At 35.9% G+C, this 16,788-nt stretch overlaps 1 protein-coding gene across 1 annotated transcript in view; it reads left to right on the top strand.

Annotated features, from left to right (window-relative positions):
- The window catches only part of LOC145665887 (4-hydroxy-2-oxoglutarate aldolase, mitochondrial-like), a 161,894-nt gene that overhangs the window by 95,768 nt on the left and 49,338 nt on the right, over positions 1–16,788 (top strand). The window contains exon 3 of the mRNA XM_081732996.1: positions 16,516–16,613. Within this exon, the coding sequence (XP_081589122.1) occupies positions 16,516–16,613 (98 nt within the window). The remainder of the gene's footprint in view (positions 1–16,515; positions 16,614–16,788) is intronic.

The following is a 16,788-nucleotide window of genomic DNA, read 5'->3' as shown; positions in this document are numbered from 1 at the left end:
AAAAGCCAAATTTTGCTTCCGTTCACAACAGTTATATGGAGTAACGTATGGTCGGACGAACATTAAAATTAGAATATTGTAATATCTTACACCTAATCTATATTTCTAAACAACAACACATACATTTTATTTACAAACAAAATTACTTGCTCTTTTACTACAACTACTACAAGCAAGCAAACGACAAACATCTTCATCATCATTAGTTCATGTGACAGAAGAGCAACAGTAGCGCCATCAGTTTAGGCTAGTTCTGTCTGTTCTCTTAGCTTATCTGGAGCTCTAACCTAACTTAATTCTCTTAGCTTACCTGAAGTTCAGAGCTATCGTGTCCACTTAGCTTGCCTGAAGGTCTGTCGGAACTCAATCCCTCTCTTAGCTTTCCTGGAGCTTTAAGAAATTTTGACCGTAATCAACTAGCTTGCCGTGAACTTCTGTGGTTTTGTTACTCGCTTAGCTTGCGTAGAGCTCTGCGGGACCTCAACCTCTTTTTGCTTACCTAAAATACTACAAAATTCCTAACCACTGTCACTCAGTTTGCTTGGAATTCTGAGGTATCCTTCTCTTGGCTACTGGGTCTTGAAACACATATTTATCCAAACTACATAGGAAACTTTGCATTTGTATTCGGACCACACTTATAGTAACTTTGTGTGTATAACAGAAAGTTTATAATAAAAAGGTTGTGGAAGAAAACCAAGTTCCGGGTGCTAAATTATTTTACCTACTTTCTTATCGAAGATAATTTCACAATAAGTTCCTATTGTGTCAGCCTAATAAGGAAAATCGCATCTTTAAAGTTCCAATTCTATTGCAATTAAGGAACTAAATGTAAATAAAAGAAAGCACACATTCGCAACGTCGGATCATTTCAAGAAGATAAACAGTCAATACAATATGAATCGAGTAGTAGCAGATTGTTTATTGTATCAACGAGAGAATATCAAACGTTTTGAATCAGAAATTCAACTGAGACAGTTGTGCTGTAACACACATTGAATAATACAGGGAGATAGGCAATTGTTTACCTTCTTCAATATTTACCTTTACGTGCCTTTCGGAATTGCTTTGCTTCACCCTTTCGTATAATAATAATAATTATCTCGTTTTATTTGTGATATGCACATGATGTTTACTCCAAACTATATTCTTCAAACAGAACCGGCAGCTATATGGTTGTGTAAAGTAGATGTGTGATGTAGTAACCTGTTGGATAACTGACGTAGGCTGACATAGTTGTTTGGAAGGAAAACAAATTCAATAACTAATCGGAAGAGCAAATACAATGCATGACAACTACACATATTCATCTGATTTGATTTAAAGGAGAACCGTCTTCATATTTGAAATAAAGTTTCTGTATTACCGTGTCTGATATACAGGGTGAATCGAAAGTCTTTGGGCACTCTTTTAATTTTGACACCTGAAATAAATATGTGAACTCTGTTAAAGGAAGATGGTAATAGAGGCTAAGTCACAACTTGTATGGTACATGGCGACTATGGCCGTCATTTTGAATACACTTTTAAAAGTTCAAATAAGAAGTGAAGCAAATAACGAGTACTAAATAACATCAGTGTGAGCTCAGGAATCTACAGGTGTATTACTCTTTGATATCTTGTAAACACTCTAAGATTGAAAATCACTGTAACACGTCGTATGTAGTGGTCATTCCACCTCATGCACAACCGTAGTCGCGGTATCCAGCCAGAGTGCATACGTAGGAGAATGTCCGCTGAAATGTCATAAGCGTGCTGAATGCATTTCTGTACAGACATTTATCGCGGGGTTTCTAAGCATGCAGTATCTGCTTCAGATGGTCTCACAGATAGAAATCAAAGGATGTAATGTCAGGTAATATGGACGGCTTTGCTACAGCACCACAGTGACTAATTCACTTTCCAGAAAGTTTTGCATCGAGCCATTGATGCATAGAAACGCGAAAGTGAGAAGGTGCCCCATCGTTTTGAAAATAAGAAGAAAAGTTGGCGTCTAGGTTCAGAAGGGAACGATACCGTGTAGATGCGTTAGATACTGTTGCACCGTTAAGGTAGCGTCGATGAAAAATGTACCAATGAAGCGAATGATTCATCATTATCGTTTGGACATAAAGACTCATTAAGCAAATGTATCACATTATAAATAATAACAAAAGTTGATTAAAGGTCAATTATCTTAACGAGTTGTCAAGCGATATTAAAGTGTATGCTATTTTGACGATTGTTAATAATACTCTGATTGAAGTGGTCGTTATGTGCTCATTACGCGTATTCGTGACATCGAAACTTGAAACAGCTTGTGACAGCCAAGGTGGGAAATGTTGCCATTACCGTCTCTTCCCAGAAAAACTAAATCTTTGAAAATCAGGAAAGAAAGTTTTACGTTCCCTTCCTTCTACTCAAACAAGTAGCCCCTCCGAGAAGAGTTTCCCGGGCCAGGTATGTGGTTTACAACGCCGCTTAACGCACGTAAAAATGTAAGCTACTGAAAGAGAATGGTATGCTAAAGTTCAACAAATAATAATACGTCTTCAAAGGTTGCAGGAACATATCTCTACTTGATAAACAACACAAAAAAATTCAAATAACATTAACAAATTTTATTATTATTTTAAAAAAATAAACGTAATGTTGAATCTAACAACGAATTTGTAAAGTTCGTAAAAGTTTGTCCGATTTTGAAAAATATTTTCAACTACTAGTAGATTTAAACAATTTCGATTCATGCAAAAACCACAAGAAATTTATAATTACTGAAAAATTTATCAGGCACATGTTGCATGAAGTAAAAAGTCCAAGATGGCTCCTGCCTTATCACAAGACATATTCAGCATAAACCATATTTGAAAATGAAATCTTTAAGTTTTACGTCCCACGGTTATGCCGGTTAGGCTAAAGGAGACGGTGATGATGAGAGATGAGTGAAATGGTGGAATGAAGAAAGTGGGAGGAAACGGGAGAACCCCGAGAAAACCCACGAGCACGGTGTTTGTCCACCACAAAGTTCACTTGGCGGAGGCTGGGATCGAACCCGGGGCCCCAAGCACCAGAGGTGAACTCTCTACCACTGAGCCACCGCGCCCCCCATAAACCATATTTGAAATACACATATTAATATTATAGAAATTCAATACCAATATTTGAACTGATGGTTCAATTAGAATATTTATCAATTTTCTATCTACATGTTTTATATATATATATATATATATATATATATATATATATATATATATATATATATATATATATATATACTCACGGGAAAACCCAGAATAACTTTAAATTCACAAAATAAAATATACTATACACAATATTACATATGGTGTAACACATACCTAGCGAAGAGAACAAGTGACGGGCCCAATCACTTAATTTCAAAGCTCCTTCATCGGAAGGATAAACAACCAATCAAATTTAAGTATAGCAATCACATGACATTGACAAAAGACTAACCTTAATACCAGATCATTTAAATTAAGAAAACACCAACTCTCTATCGCAAAAATATACTGTAGTGGAATACAGGGAGGAAAAAGGAAGGTGAATAGGTTACCAAAATAATAATAATAATAGTAATAATAATAATAATAATAATAATAATAATAATAATAATAATAATAATAATAATAATAATAATAATATAGAAGGAAACAGTATAGAAGGAAACAGCGCTGTTTCTAATCTTAAATTAAATCCCTATTGTATTCATTTTACTCTATAATACCAATGTAAAGATCACTACGGCACAACATCCCCCTCCAAAAAAAAAAAAATTTCTTTAGAATATTTTTCATTTTATACCAAAAACACATATGTACAATACAATATAGTAATGAGCATGAGATGAAATGATGATGAAAAGGGTTAGTAGCGAATGAATGATGATGAACATGAACAATAAATATACAATTCAAGAAACAACAATTTTCCTTACATGGTTCCACCACACACATTTCTGGGCCCTCTGTAGAGCTTAGCTAAAGTAGTATGCGTCACGACTATTTTATTATCATTTGTTTTGCATTTTAATGTATTTGCCGTAGGTTTAGCAATCACAGTAAGAGGACCCCACCAATTAAAGGCTAATGATTTTGTAAGCTTATCCTGTAGGGATGACTTTTGCTGAGATTTGATCAAAACACGATCACCGACAGCAAAGGTGACAGGAACAGTACGCTTATTATATATCCTTCGTCTCTCTTCCCAAGCTTTGTGCATGTTTTCTAAAGCTTGCTCCCATATAGTGGCATTATTAGGGCCATCAATATCTTCAGAGGAAATTTTCCACTTAACCATCAAGGTATCAATAGGATCTCTCCCAAGAAACAATCTAAATGGAGAAAATTTCAACTCTGAATGTTCAGCAGTATTTAGAGAAAACTGCAGTTGGTTTATAAAATATGCCCATTTCTCCTGTTTTCCATTCAAGTAGGATTTCAGGCTAGTTTTTACTAATCTCACGTATTTCTCAACTGCATTTCCACCAGGAAAGTAAGGAGAGCTCCTAATATGTTTTATTCCATTTCCAAAAAGGAAATTCTTGAATTCTACGGAAGAAAAACACGGACCCCTATCGCTCGTAAGAGAACGACAAAATCCGAAACGACAAAAAATATCATTCAGGGCTTTGATAACAAGCTTGCTCGTTGCATTACGTAAAGGAACTAAATGAAGGAATCGAGACGCATTATCGAGACAAAGTAGAATGTACCGATATCCATAACTACACGGGAGAGGCCCAGCCAAATCTACGTAGTTATGGCCATTCACCTCAGAACAATATTCTGAGATCAACTGCCCTTGAGGTAGATAATTTCGAGCCTTCGAGAGTTGGCACTCATGGCACCCTCTCACATACTCTCGAACTTCATCGTACATATTCTTCCAAGTAAAATACTTGGAAATTTTCTTGTAACTCTTCAAAATCCCAAGGTGAGCCCCATTAGGTAACATCGAATGATAATAACTTAATAACATAGGGACAAGTAAACGGGGAACCAAAACCTTATAAGGTGAATATTTCGCCTTAGTATTTTGATACAAGATATCCTTCACAATCTTATAATCTTGGTATTCCCCACCATGTCCAACCACCTCCCGATAGATATCTTTAGTATCAGCTTCTGTTCGTTGATGTTGTACTGTACAATATCGGTATGTGACAAAGGTAAACTCCATAGACTAAACATACAATTCTCCGCGGAATTAATGGAACAAGGATCAACGTCTACATCCGTGGGATTAATTTCATAAATCCGCGTCAAAAAATCCACTTGAAAATTCTTCGCACTCGAAATGTGCACAATTTTGAATATAAATTCAAATAAATTCTGTACTATATTACCATAACGACCTAAATTCTTCGGATTACGTAACATGTGTACGAGAGCATTATTATCTGTAAATATAGTAAATTCGTTACTCAAGAATGAACGAAACCGCATCACCGCATTATATATAGCAAGTAATTCCAATTGATATATTGTTCTATTAAAATCAGCGGGTTTTAAAGTCTTACTGAAAAACCAAACTGGTTTCAACAAGCCCTCGTCCGTTTTCTGAGACAAAATTGCGGCTTGAGATCTCAACGAAGAATCTACATGCAAATAAAATCTTTTATTTAAATTGGGGATGGAGAAAATAATCTGTTCTTCAAAAGCTCGCTTTATTTGCTCCAAACAAGAGTCCTCTCTGGGACCCCAAACAAATTTCTCACGTGGAGAACGCATTTTCGATAAGGGTTCGATAAGGCCCGCGAAGTCATTACAAAAACGAGAATAGAAGTTTAAAAAGCTCAAAATCTTCACAAGGCCACGTCGGTTTTGAGGGGGTTTAATATCCCTAATTGCTTGTAGCCTTTCGGGTAACATCTTAATCTCACCGTCCTCGATCAAGAAGCCCAAAAATTCAATTTTTGTCCTCAATATCTTACATTTGTCGGGAGAGAGAGTGAGGCCTCTGTTCGAAAAACGAGAGAGAACTTGTTCAAGCATGGAATTGTAGGGATGGTATCGAGACGAGACGAGACGAGACTTTGTGCAGTCTCGGTCTCGTCTCGGTTTAAAAATAGCTGTCTCGGTCTCGGTCTCGTCTCGAGTCAAAAATCGCCGTCTCGGTCTCGGTCTCGTCTCTGTCAACAAATGCTTGTCTCGATCTCGGTCTCGGTCTCGAGGGCCAAATCTCGGTCTCGTCTCGAAAGTCTCGAAATAAATAGGTGAAATTAAAATTGTAAAAGTATTATTATTGTAAAGTCTGTCGTTTCTGCTTCTTATTTTTGGCCTTATTCTTGTTTTAACAAAAGAGACACTGACCAAAGCTTAAAACCCACTTTATTTTAAATTATAATTTGTATTCTTGACTTAGAATTATAGTATGGTGTAGTTCTTCAGAGCTAATTTGCTAGCGCTGATGCCTTACATGCGTGTGTTCCAGTTTCAATCATATCTGGGATAAAATTCTAATAGTAACCCATATTTCACTTTCAGCAAAATACTTTCTCATATGGCCTCAGAACTGCCTATACAATTAAACTCTATTAAATTAACTTCAGTACTATACAGTAGTTTATTTCCTTCCTTAGAATAAGAATTGTTCAATACATTCTAACGGATAACGCAACACATAGCAGCATGAATATATTTAATCGTACCGAAATTGAAATTTTACAATTTCTCATTTATTATCCAATACATTCTGTTTTGACTGTCATTTTAAAAATATAATGTAACGTACATTATCTGAACAAATAGGGTAAATTATTACTACAATATATTTTGTTTAAAATTGATCAAATGCTTTATTACCGTTTCACATCTACGTGTTTAATTAACAGCTTATAACACGAAATTCCAGAACTTTGTGGTGGGAGCTACGGCACTCATCTTTGCTATGTGTGGCCTCGGGTTGCATCACGAAACAAGTTAGATTCAAAGTCAGATGTTTCGCATAGTTCGCGTCTAAATTTAAGTACATTCTGTTTCTTATACAAGTTCCTAAAGTTGTAATGCGTTACATACGCATACGTATATCCACTGCCGTGACATAGATTAAGCTTATTCTTGAGCTCTCAGTGGTGCATGTGATCTTTATTCGAGAAAACCAATCGTGCGTTCATTACGTTGAAATTTTATATTGATCGAAAATTACTTGCGAAACATGAACATACATATTATATAAGTATATAGGTAATTCGAGCTAGCTGTATCTATTTTCTCTCTCTCTCGCCAAAACAAGTGATTCTTAACTTTCTAGTTTTCTTTTGTATTCATTTTCGTAGTTTTGCAGCAACATGAAGTATTAAATAGTCAAATATATATATATATATATATATATATATATATATATATATATATATATATATATATATATATATATATATGAACATTAGTAGTAGACTATGTTAAGTCACTTTTTGGTCAAATTGAGTTAGAATACTTTTTCTTTAATTAATAGACTATGTTCTTTCTAGTGGTGTAATAATATAAGTCTAAAGCCATCTTACTACTTTGTAACTACTTAGTATAGTTTGAAAAACAGTATTATAGATCTTAGTTAAGGAACCGGTTTTTCGCTTCTTCTGTAAAATTACGAAATTATGACTTGGTTTAGTTTACCTCTGAGGTCTCGATATAAAATCATCACCATCATCATAATCAAGCATTATCAATCAACTGCTGGATGAAGTCTTCCCAAGTTTTCTCTACAACTATCTATCTTGGGTAATTCTTTTCCAGGTTACTCCCCAGTGGTTCCTGATTTTGTCACAATTCTTGTATGCGGACATTTCCTAGGCTGTTTTTGTCACGTAGAATCCAATCTAAAATTGTTTTCGTCTATCGATCATAATTTCGTCTTGCAATATGTCCATCACATTTTCCGGTCTATTTTAAACATTATTTCATTAGTACCAGTCATTAGTTGCCAAATAATTCATTTCTATATATTTGGGCTACAAATAGTTCATATCCTCTACTTTTGGAGCACAGACACGCTACTTTTTGATCTTCGGATCTGGCAACACTGACTTTATTATTTAAATCAACACAATGTAAGAACCCCCATTTGCTGTAATGGCTAGTACGCTTGATTTAGGTTCGCATGGTCCCGAGTTCGATTCCCGGTGGCGGTAATGTTCAACGACCGAAGTTTTTCGGATTCCACTATGATCAGTAACTCCACGTCTCCTTAGCCACCCTAGCATAATCGTGAGACGTTAAACTAAAACAAAACAAACCAAAAATCAACGCAATATATATTACTAACTGTAAGTCTGAATAATTGCATATAGCTATATGGTATGGATCGAGTTTGAGGTGGTCGGTGGTCAAACTATAACACATGAAATGCAATTAGGGTGTAATTAAAATTTTAATAAAGCAGTGTTTTAATCTAAAAAATACACCAGGCCTAAGGCTTAGGGAGAACAACTAGTGCTACTGAAAAGTTGTCAGTTACGTTTAATTTCAGTTACAATTTGCTTTTACATGTATTGCTGGAACGAAAACTTTGACATTAACATTATAAGTAGCCCAAAGACTATGAAAAACATCGTGTTTTGAAAACATTCTTGCACCATAAAACAAATTACGAGTAATTTAAAAATATTTTGCACTTTAGCTACGTTATTTGCACTATATTTATAATAATATTTAGCAATTTATTTAAGTTCGCAACACTGCTTAAAATAATGTAACTGTGACTTGTTGTAATTAAAACTACTGAACACTAATGTTATAATGTTCCTGCCATTTGAGTTATTAGAGATCTCCAAAATGTTGATGTTAGTGATATGTATTGTCCTTTGTTACACTGAATAATATATGTGCTTTTGTGGTTTAATTTAATATCTAAATTAGAAATATGTAGAGCTCTTTTGTGGCTAAGCAGTTAGCCTATGGCGTGAGAGACCCGGGTTAGATTCCCGGCGGGAGCTCATGTGGTTCAGATTCAACGTTAATCAGTAGGTTCAGTCTCATATAACCTCGCTGCTGAAAGAGGCGTTAAACTCAATTAAAAAATGAAATGACATTTTTGAGTTTTACGTCCCACGATTATGCCGGTTAGGCTAAAGGAGACTGTGATGATGAGAGATGAATGAAATGGCGGAATAAAGAAAGTGGGAGGAAACGGGAGAACCCCGAGAAAACCCACGCACTAAACTAAACTAACTGAACAGAAATATGAAATATCAAACGTAGTGCAATTTGAGAAATTACAACTTTATGTTGCGTTGGCAACATTGCTTGTTTATCTAGTGGTATTGCAGAGTATCTAGAAGAATTTCCCCTTCCATATTTCACACAGCATGTTAAATAAATTCAGCATTTTTAATATATATGACTATTATATATAACTAGATGAAATACCAATTTTTCGCATGGGACCAGTATTTGGAAGTCAAGGTCTGTGGGAGTATCACTATCTCAGCAACCGCGAAAACTATGTATTTGACACTAATATCGGTCATTTTGTATTATTTTTACATATCTCGGTACCCCCTCTCCAGCAGGTGAACCCCGGCCTGCATGCACTGGTAGATGAATTTGAAAGTCGTCGCTAATGGAAGTGACACCATTGATCTCAGCGACCGCAAAAATTATACATTTGACACTAATATCGGCCATTTTGGATTACTTTTACATGTCTCGGTATCCCTCCTGTGATCTCAGGCCTGCAGCTGAATGGGATGCATTTGGAGATTAGTGAGATCGGAGTTTCAACATTGATCTCAGAAAACGCGAAAACTATTTGACACTAATATCGGTTATTTTGTATTATTTTTACGTCTCGGTACTCTCCTCCCCCGCAAGTGAACCACGGCCCGCATGCACTGGTAGCTGACTTTGAAAGTTATAGCTAATGGAAGTATCATCATTGATCTCAGCGACTGCGAAAACTATGTATTCGACACTAATATCGGTCATTTTCTACTACTTTTACATATTCCGGTAAACGCCCCTCCTAATTCAAAAAAAAAAAAAAAAAAAACGCTTCTTCTTGGTCTGAGGCCTGGGACATGATACTTGTCACCCAAATTTCGTAACTCTTGGACTCTCGTCTGGTCCCCAGGTCGCACACAGGCACGCAGACACACAAACAAACAAACTCTTCCTTTTACTTATATTAGATATGATATACAGGCGAGGATCCAAGGGAAGTGTTAAAGGAGTTATACCTCCCCTTGACGCTCAGCTATACACTGTATAAAATGGGCTTCAATCCTACTTCTTTCTTTACACTGGATAAAATGTCAAACTATGGTTTAGCCCCTCCCTCGGTTATATCCTGAATCCGCTGATATATATATATATATATATATATATATATATATATATATATATATATATATATATATATTGAGAGAGCGAGAGAGAGACAGAGATGACTATACACATCAGCAGTGGATTTTGTTTCGGGAGAGCCTTGAGAACGAGTAAGAAATATTTGTGTTGTACGTGCAATGCGAAAAAATGATCACAAATCTATTTCGGGAGGGGCTTCAGTCCGATAGACATCCCCAAAATACGCCACTGAACATTGGTCAACCGTTCCCATATTACCTAATACAGCAACGAAAGAAATTTTGAGTAAAGGTCAATCTTAATAGTTGTCTATATCAATATTCGAGACGAGACCGAGACTTTCGAGACTGACGTAAGTCTCGTCTCGGTCTCGTCTCGATTTATAGAGCTCCGTCTCGGTCTCGGTCTCGTCTCGGTAGATAAAAGGCCGTCTCGGTCTCGGTCTCGTCTCGGTATATAAAAGGCCGTCTCCGTCTCGGTCTCGTCTCGATAATTCGAGACGATACCGAGACGAGACCGAGACTAGTCTCGGTCTCGGTACCATCCCTATGTGTTCCTCAATAGAACGTCCATATACGACAATGTCGTCAGCGTAGAATTCAACTCCCTTTCCCCTCAAGTCTCCCAATATATCATTAAGAGCCCTCATTAAAGCCTGTGTCCAAATGCAGATTCCCATCGGTACACGCCCGTATTCATATAATTTGTCTTGTACAGCGAAGGCGGTGAGCTGTCTACTCTCAGGGGACGGCTGAACCTGGAAGAAAGCTCGACGGGCATCGAATATTGACATAATTTTTGCATCAGAAAGCGAACTAATACACTCGTCGAGGTTCGGACACGGGACCCCATCTCCACGAATGATATTGTTCACCCGAGCGAAATTTACTACTAGCCTGGAAGATGAATCCCTATTCTTAACAAGAAAACAGGGAGATCTAAACTCAGAGAGTGAAGGACGAATAACATTATTTTCCAATAATTGTTCAATAATATGGGATAATTCCTTCTGCTGAGTTCACGAAAAAGGGTACTGTCTCTCACGTATCACTTCATCTGATTTTCTTTGGATATGGTATACAAAATCACTAATGCAGCCTATACGATGAGTGATCACATTGTCATATTTACTCAATAACCTATCTACATAAGCCCCTAAACTCTTATATTGTTCCAATAACTTTTTATCTATACCATCTATAATTTTCTTTCTCTCTTCTATAGTAATATCCCACTTACTCTCATCACCTGACTGTAACATACATAGCAATGGATCGCCCCCTATTTCATTATTATAATTGACATTATTGACATCAAAATTCACACGTTTCTCACCGAAGTTTTCGTCATTCACTACATTACAAGTATCAGGTCGCGAAGAAGGCCCAGGCACGGGCTCATTTTCTAACATAGAAATATTATTTTTCTCAAAATTAGAGTCCGAAGAAACATTTGTTTTTCTTTTTAAATTTGATGAAGGCAAATGAAATGTCCTGGAAGAAAAATTTTCGCTGCAAGAGTACCTGTAACCATGTAGTCTCACTGTGTCGCTCCTGGTCGGCTTAGAAGGCTTACGGCTCCTCATCTGCGGTGCCCTGGTCGCATCCAAATCTTCCCTACTAGGATGTTTACTTCCGTTGTCAAAATTTCTCTTACAAGTCCAGGGCCTACGGGAATGAGGCAAAGAATCTCCCAAGAAAAGTTTGGCGGCAGCTTCGCTCACACTCCCCTACCTGGAAGGATGAAAACCAGCAACAGACTTCCTTTTGTTATAAGTAAGAGGGGAGGGGGGAGAAGATTTTACTAAGGGAACTTCTATTTTTGACTTGGTCCAATATAACGTGTTTTTATCAAAGTCAATACATAATCCCTCTCGACGAAAACAATCGGGTCCCAAAAGAATTGGATATTCAAGATTTTTCATCACATAAAATTTGCACTGAAACTTATATCCATCTATAACCAAGGGTAGCAACACTGAAGGACGTAACACTAATGCTTCTCTGTTAATAGTTTTTCCACGAAAACAGTCTTTATAATTAACACGGACTTCATCTAAGTTCTTAACTTTATTAAAAAGGTCCAAACTAATTAAATTAGCCGTGCACCCACAATCTAAGGCAGAGACGACTGAAAAATCCCCAACTTTAAGGTTCACCAAGGCAACGCCCCCACTATCTTCTACAGAGCACACTTTCTTTTCATTATTTCCAACAAACGACATAGATGAAGACGAATTTTTATTTAAACTACAGTTCCGTTTTAAATGCGGACCGCCACAAAGAAAGCACGCAACAGTTTTTTGTTTTTGTTTATTTGTAAAGTTTTTATTCACAATTGGCAACCCTACTTGAGAACGCACCTTAAAATCAAATTGCTTAGAATAGAGTTCATGAAAAGCATAGTCGTTAACCAATCGGTGTAATTCACTCATAGTTTTAGGTTTCTGGCTATAAAATAACCTCCCTTTAATTCGAGGCAGAACGCCACTGGTAATGAAACTTATTAATCTCTCATCACCACAATTTAATTTAAGCAAGCGATCCACTGTGACTAAACGTTTAACAAAGTCTTTCAAGTTCTCTGCCTGGCCTTGGGGCTTATACATATATTCAACAACTATGGATTGTATAGCACATTCCGGTAATAAATTATGAAAAATATAATCTCGCGTGAGCTCCCAGGTACGAAGCTGACTAGGCAATTCCAGTAATACATTTTTTAAAGGACCTGATACTTTTCCTCTTAAAGAATACAGTAATGCCGGGAAAGGAAAACGGTCTACATTATAAAATTCGTCTATTTGTTTAACAAATTCATGTAATACTATAGGGTTAGATCCGTCCCAACTTGGTAAATTATCAAAGAAAGATCGAAGTACCAAAGCTGCGGAATTCTGTTCTAGTTTTGAAAAACAAGCATTCGAAGAAGAAGTTAAGTTACATTGCTGACCTTGCACATTCTTATCAACTAGCGAGCCAGCAAAAGGTGAATGAACACTTGGTACAACAGGCACCGTGTTTGTATTACTCACAGGTACTACGTTAACTACCTCCTGCTTATCAAGGTCAACAGACGACTGTGGGTCAGCTGTTTTATTTGCAAGGAATCTATAGAGTAGTGATTTTGCTTCTCCTTCTGATAACGTTTCTACGAACTGTCTCTGGTCAATTAGATTCATTGTAGCAATTTCTTTCAAAAATATTGATTCGACCTTTCTTTGCTCTACGTGTTCTACATTTTCATTTTCCTTAAAAAGTGGTATCTCATCCATAAAAAAGGAACTATCACCACCACAAGCCATGATGAATATAAACAAGTAAGCAAGGATATTGACTAACCTGTGCCAAGAATTGGGTTCAATTCCACCTGCTTTATATTACCAATGAAGACTATAACTGACTTTAAACTTTTAAAGCATACCATAAAAAAAATGACTTGTTCTCTTCTTTTGTAACAGCCAAGGTGGGTAATGTTGCCATTACCGTCCCTTCCCAGAAAAAGTAAATCTTTGAAAATCAGGAAAGAAAGTTTTACGTTCCCTTCCCTCTACTCAAACAAGTAGCCCCTCCGAGAAGAGTTTCCCGGGCTAGGTATGTGGTTTACAACGCCGCTTAACGCACGTAAAAATGTAAGCTACTGAAAGAGAATGGTATGCTAAAGTTCAACAAATAATAATACGTCTTCAAAGGTTGCAGGAACATATCTCTACTTGATAAACAACACAAAAAAATTCAGATAACATTAACAGATTTTATTATTATTTTAAAAAAATAAACGTAATGTTGAATCTAACAACGAATTTGTAAAGTTCGTAAAAGTTTGTCCGATTTTGAAAAATATTTTCAACTACTAGTAGATTTAAACAATTTCGATTCATTAAAAACCACAAGAAATTTATAATTACTGAAAAATTTATCAGGCACATGTTGCATGAAGTAAAAAGTCCAAGATGGCTCCTGCCTTATCACAAGACATATTCAGCATAAACCATATTTGAAATACACATATTAATATTATAGAAATTCAATACCAATATTTGAACTGATGGTTCAATTAGAATATTTATCAATTTTCTATCTACATGTTTTATATATATATATATATATATATATATATATATATATATATATATATATATATATATATATATATATATATATATATACTCACGGAAAAACCCAGAATAACTTTAAATTCACAAAATAAAATATACTATACACAATATTACATATGGTGTAACACATACCTAGCGAAGAGAACAAGTGACGGGCCCAATCACTTAATTTCAAAGCTCCTTCATCGGAAGGATAAACAACCAATCAAATTTAAGTATAGCAATCACATGACATTGACAAAAGACTAACCTTAATACCAGATCATTTAAATTAAGAAAACACCAACTCTCTATCGCAAAAATATACTGTAGTGGAATACAGGGAGGAAAAAGGAAGGTGAATGGGTTACCAAAATAATAATAATAATAATAATAATAATAATAATAATAATAATAAAAATAATAATAATAATAATAATAATATAGAAGGAAACAGTATAGAAGGAAACAGCGCTGTTTCTAATCTTAAATTAAATCCCTATTGTATTCATTTTACTCTATAATACCAATGTAAAGATCACTACGGCACAAGCTCTCTTATTGAAATCGAGTAGCTACTGCTGGAATGATGCTAAATTAGTTAGTCCTGCTCTTGTGTGTTACTTAAATATGGTTTGCATTTAAGTCAATTCGGGACATTTTTTTTATATACGTTTAAAATCGAATGCTAAGGTGGAGGTAGTGTATGCTATACGAACTGGCAACAGTGCCCTCCTCATGGTAGGCGGCATTCCTTTCGCGCGCCAGTCCGGAAGCCATTATTCAAGATTGGCGGACAATAGTGTGAACGTATACTCGGAACAGTGTATGAGGATGAACGTTTTAGTGAAGGAGAGAATAAAATCAGCTTAAATTTACAGAAGACTTCATTCACAATGAGGTGATGAGACACCCAAGATATTTGAATGGTGCAAGCACTGAAAAGATAGCCTTACGTCTAACACTGGTGATCCCAGTTGTGGTGGATTCCAGCCCACAGTAATCATTCCTGGGAATAGCTTGTCACTAACAATCATCCAATAGCCTGTGTTAAAATTACAAAATTTACACTAGCCTATAATAATTCGTGACTATTTGCTGTTCATAAAAATTAATGAACTCATTGTTCCAAAACAACTTTGCACTCTTGGCCGGCACTGAAGAGTTGAAGTCTACTCTGAAATGAAGGATCGCCGAGAGATTTCCATCGGTTTGGACACTTTAAAAGGATTCTTCGGAGGATAATATTTTCACATTAACGATGAAGTGAAGTAGACTATTCTAGAACGGTTCAGACGTACTAACGACTGTTTCTACGCCGAATCCTTACATACACCACTTAAACATTAGGATAAACGTATAACTGTAGCAGGGGGTTATGTGGAAAAATAAATACAGTTGCTACTCATTGAAATATGTTCCTTTATATTCCTGATTGGCTTCAACGCCCCTCCTGCTTATGAAATACCTTAAGTGTGCCAATTCCTTATTCATTTATTTTTATAAGAAATAATGTAATATTAATTTATTATTTGCTATTAAATATAGTAAACGTATTGCTCCATATATATTCACCAAACTTTCGTTAAATGAAAGATAACCTATATTACAAAACGCATGAATTATTTTAAAGATTACGGATGTTCCATTACATTTACGAGACTTTGGCACTCAAGTGTTGGGTCTGTACTGAGTAAAGTGCTCCTTATCAGGCCCGTATCTAAAGGGAGTCTAGGGGGCCGGGCACACCCTAAATTTTTATCGCCCCCCTAAATTTTTAACACACCCCTAAAATTTTCACGATATGTTTGCAAATGAACTATAATATGGTTGGATCGCCACCCCTAACTTCTGCCGCCAATCCCTACATTTTTGCGCTGGCTACCGGCCTGCCCCTCATGTCAATAAACAGTGGTTTTCGCACTTATTATTATATTTTCTGTACACTGATCTTGCATCACCCACGCACATAATACAAGTATTGATTACAACAACAACTAAATCTTATAAAATCAAAATCAAATTTAAAATATGTCTTGGTCAATTGTTCATTTGATGCAGATTATTCCGCAACGTTAAGTCTTAATAAAAGAAAATTGTTTATTGTTTTTTTCAGCTACTCAGGACACAATCGAGTTGAGCACCAACTGTGCACAAGCCGGTGCTGACGCTGTGTTGGTTGTGACGCCATACTATTACAAGAACAGAATGTCGGTAAGTAAATATCATTATTTGTCCTCAGAATTTTCAAATTTTAATTAGGTTGCTATCCTTTTTTAAAAAAATTAAACAGTTCAAAATATGGCTATGCTGCCATTTCAAATTAGAAACAAGAGAAGAAGTGTTGGTAGGTTATCAGCCAATGTCTGCATATAAGACTTAATACTAG

The sequence above is a fragment of the Thermobia domestica genome, chromosome 12 (genome assembly GCF_964235325.1).
Source record: "Thermobia domestica chromosome 12, izTheDome1.hap1.1, whole genome shotgun sequence".
Taxonomy (NCBI): domain Eukaryota; kingdom Metazoa; phylum Arthropoda; class Insecta; order Zygentoma; family Lepismatidae; genus Thermobia; species Thermobia domestica.
Note: the sequence above shows the minus strand (reverse complement) of the source record. Positions and strands in the feature narration are given on the sequence as shown.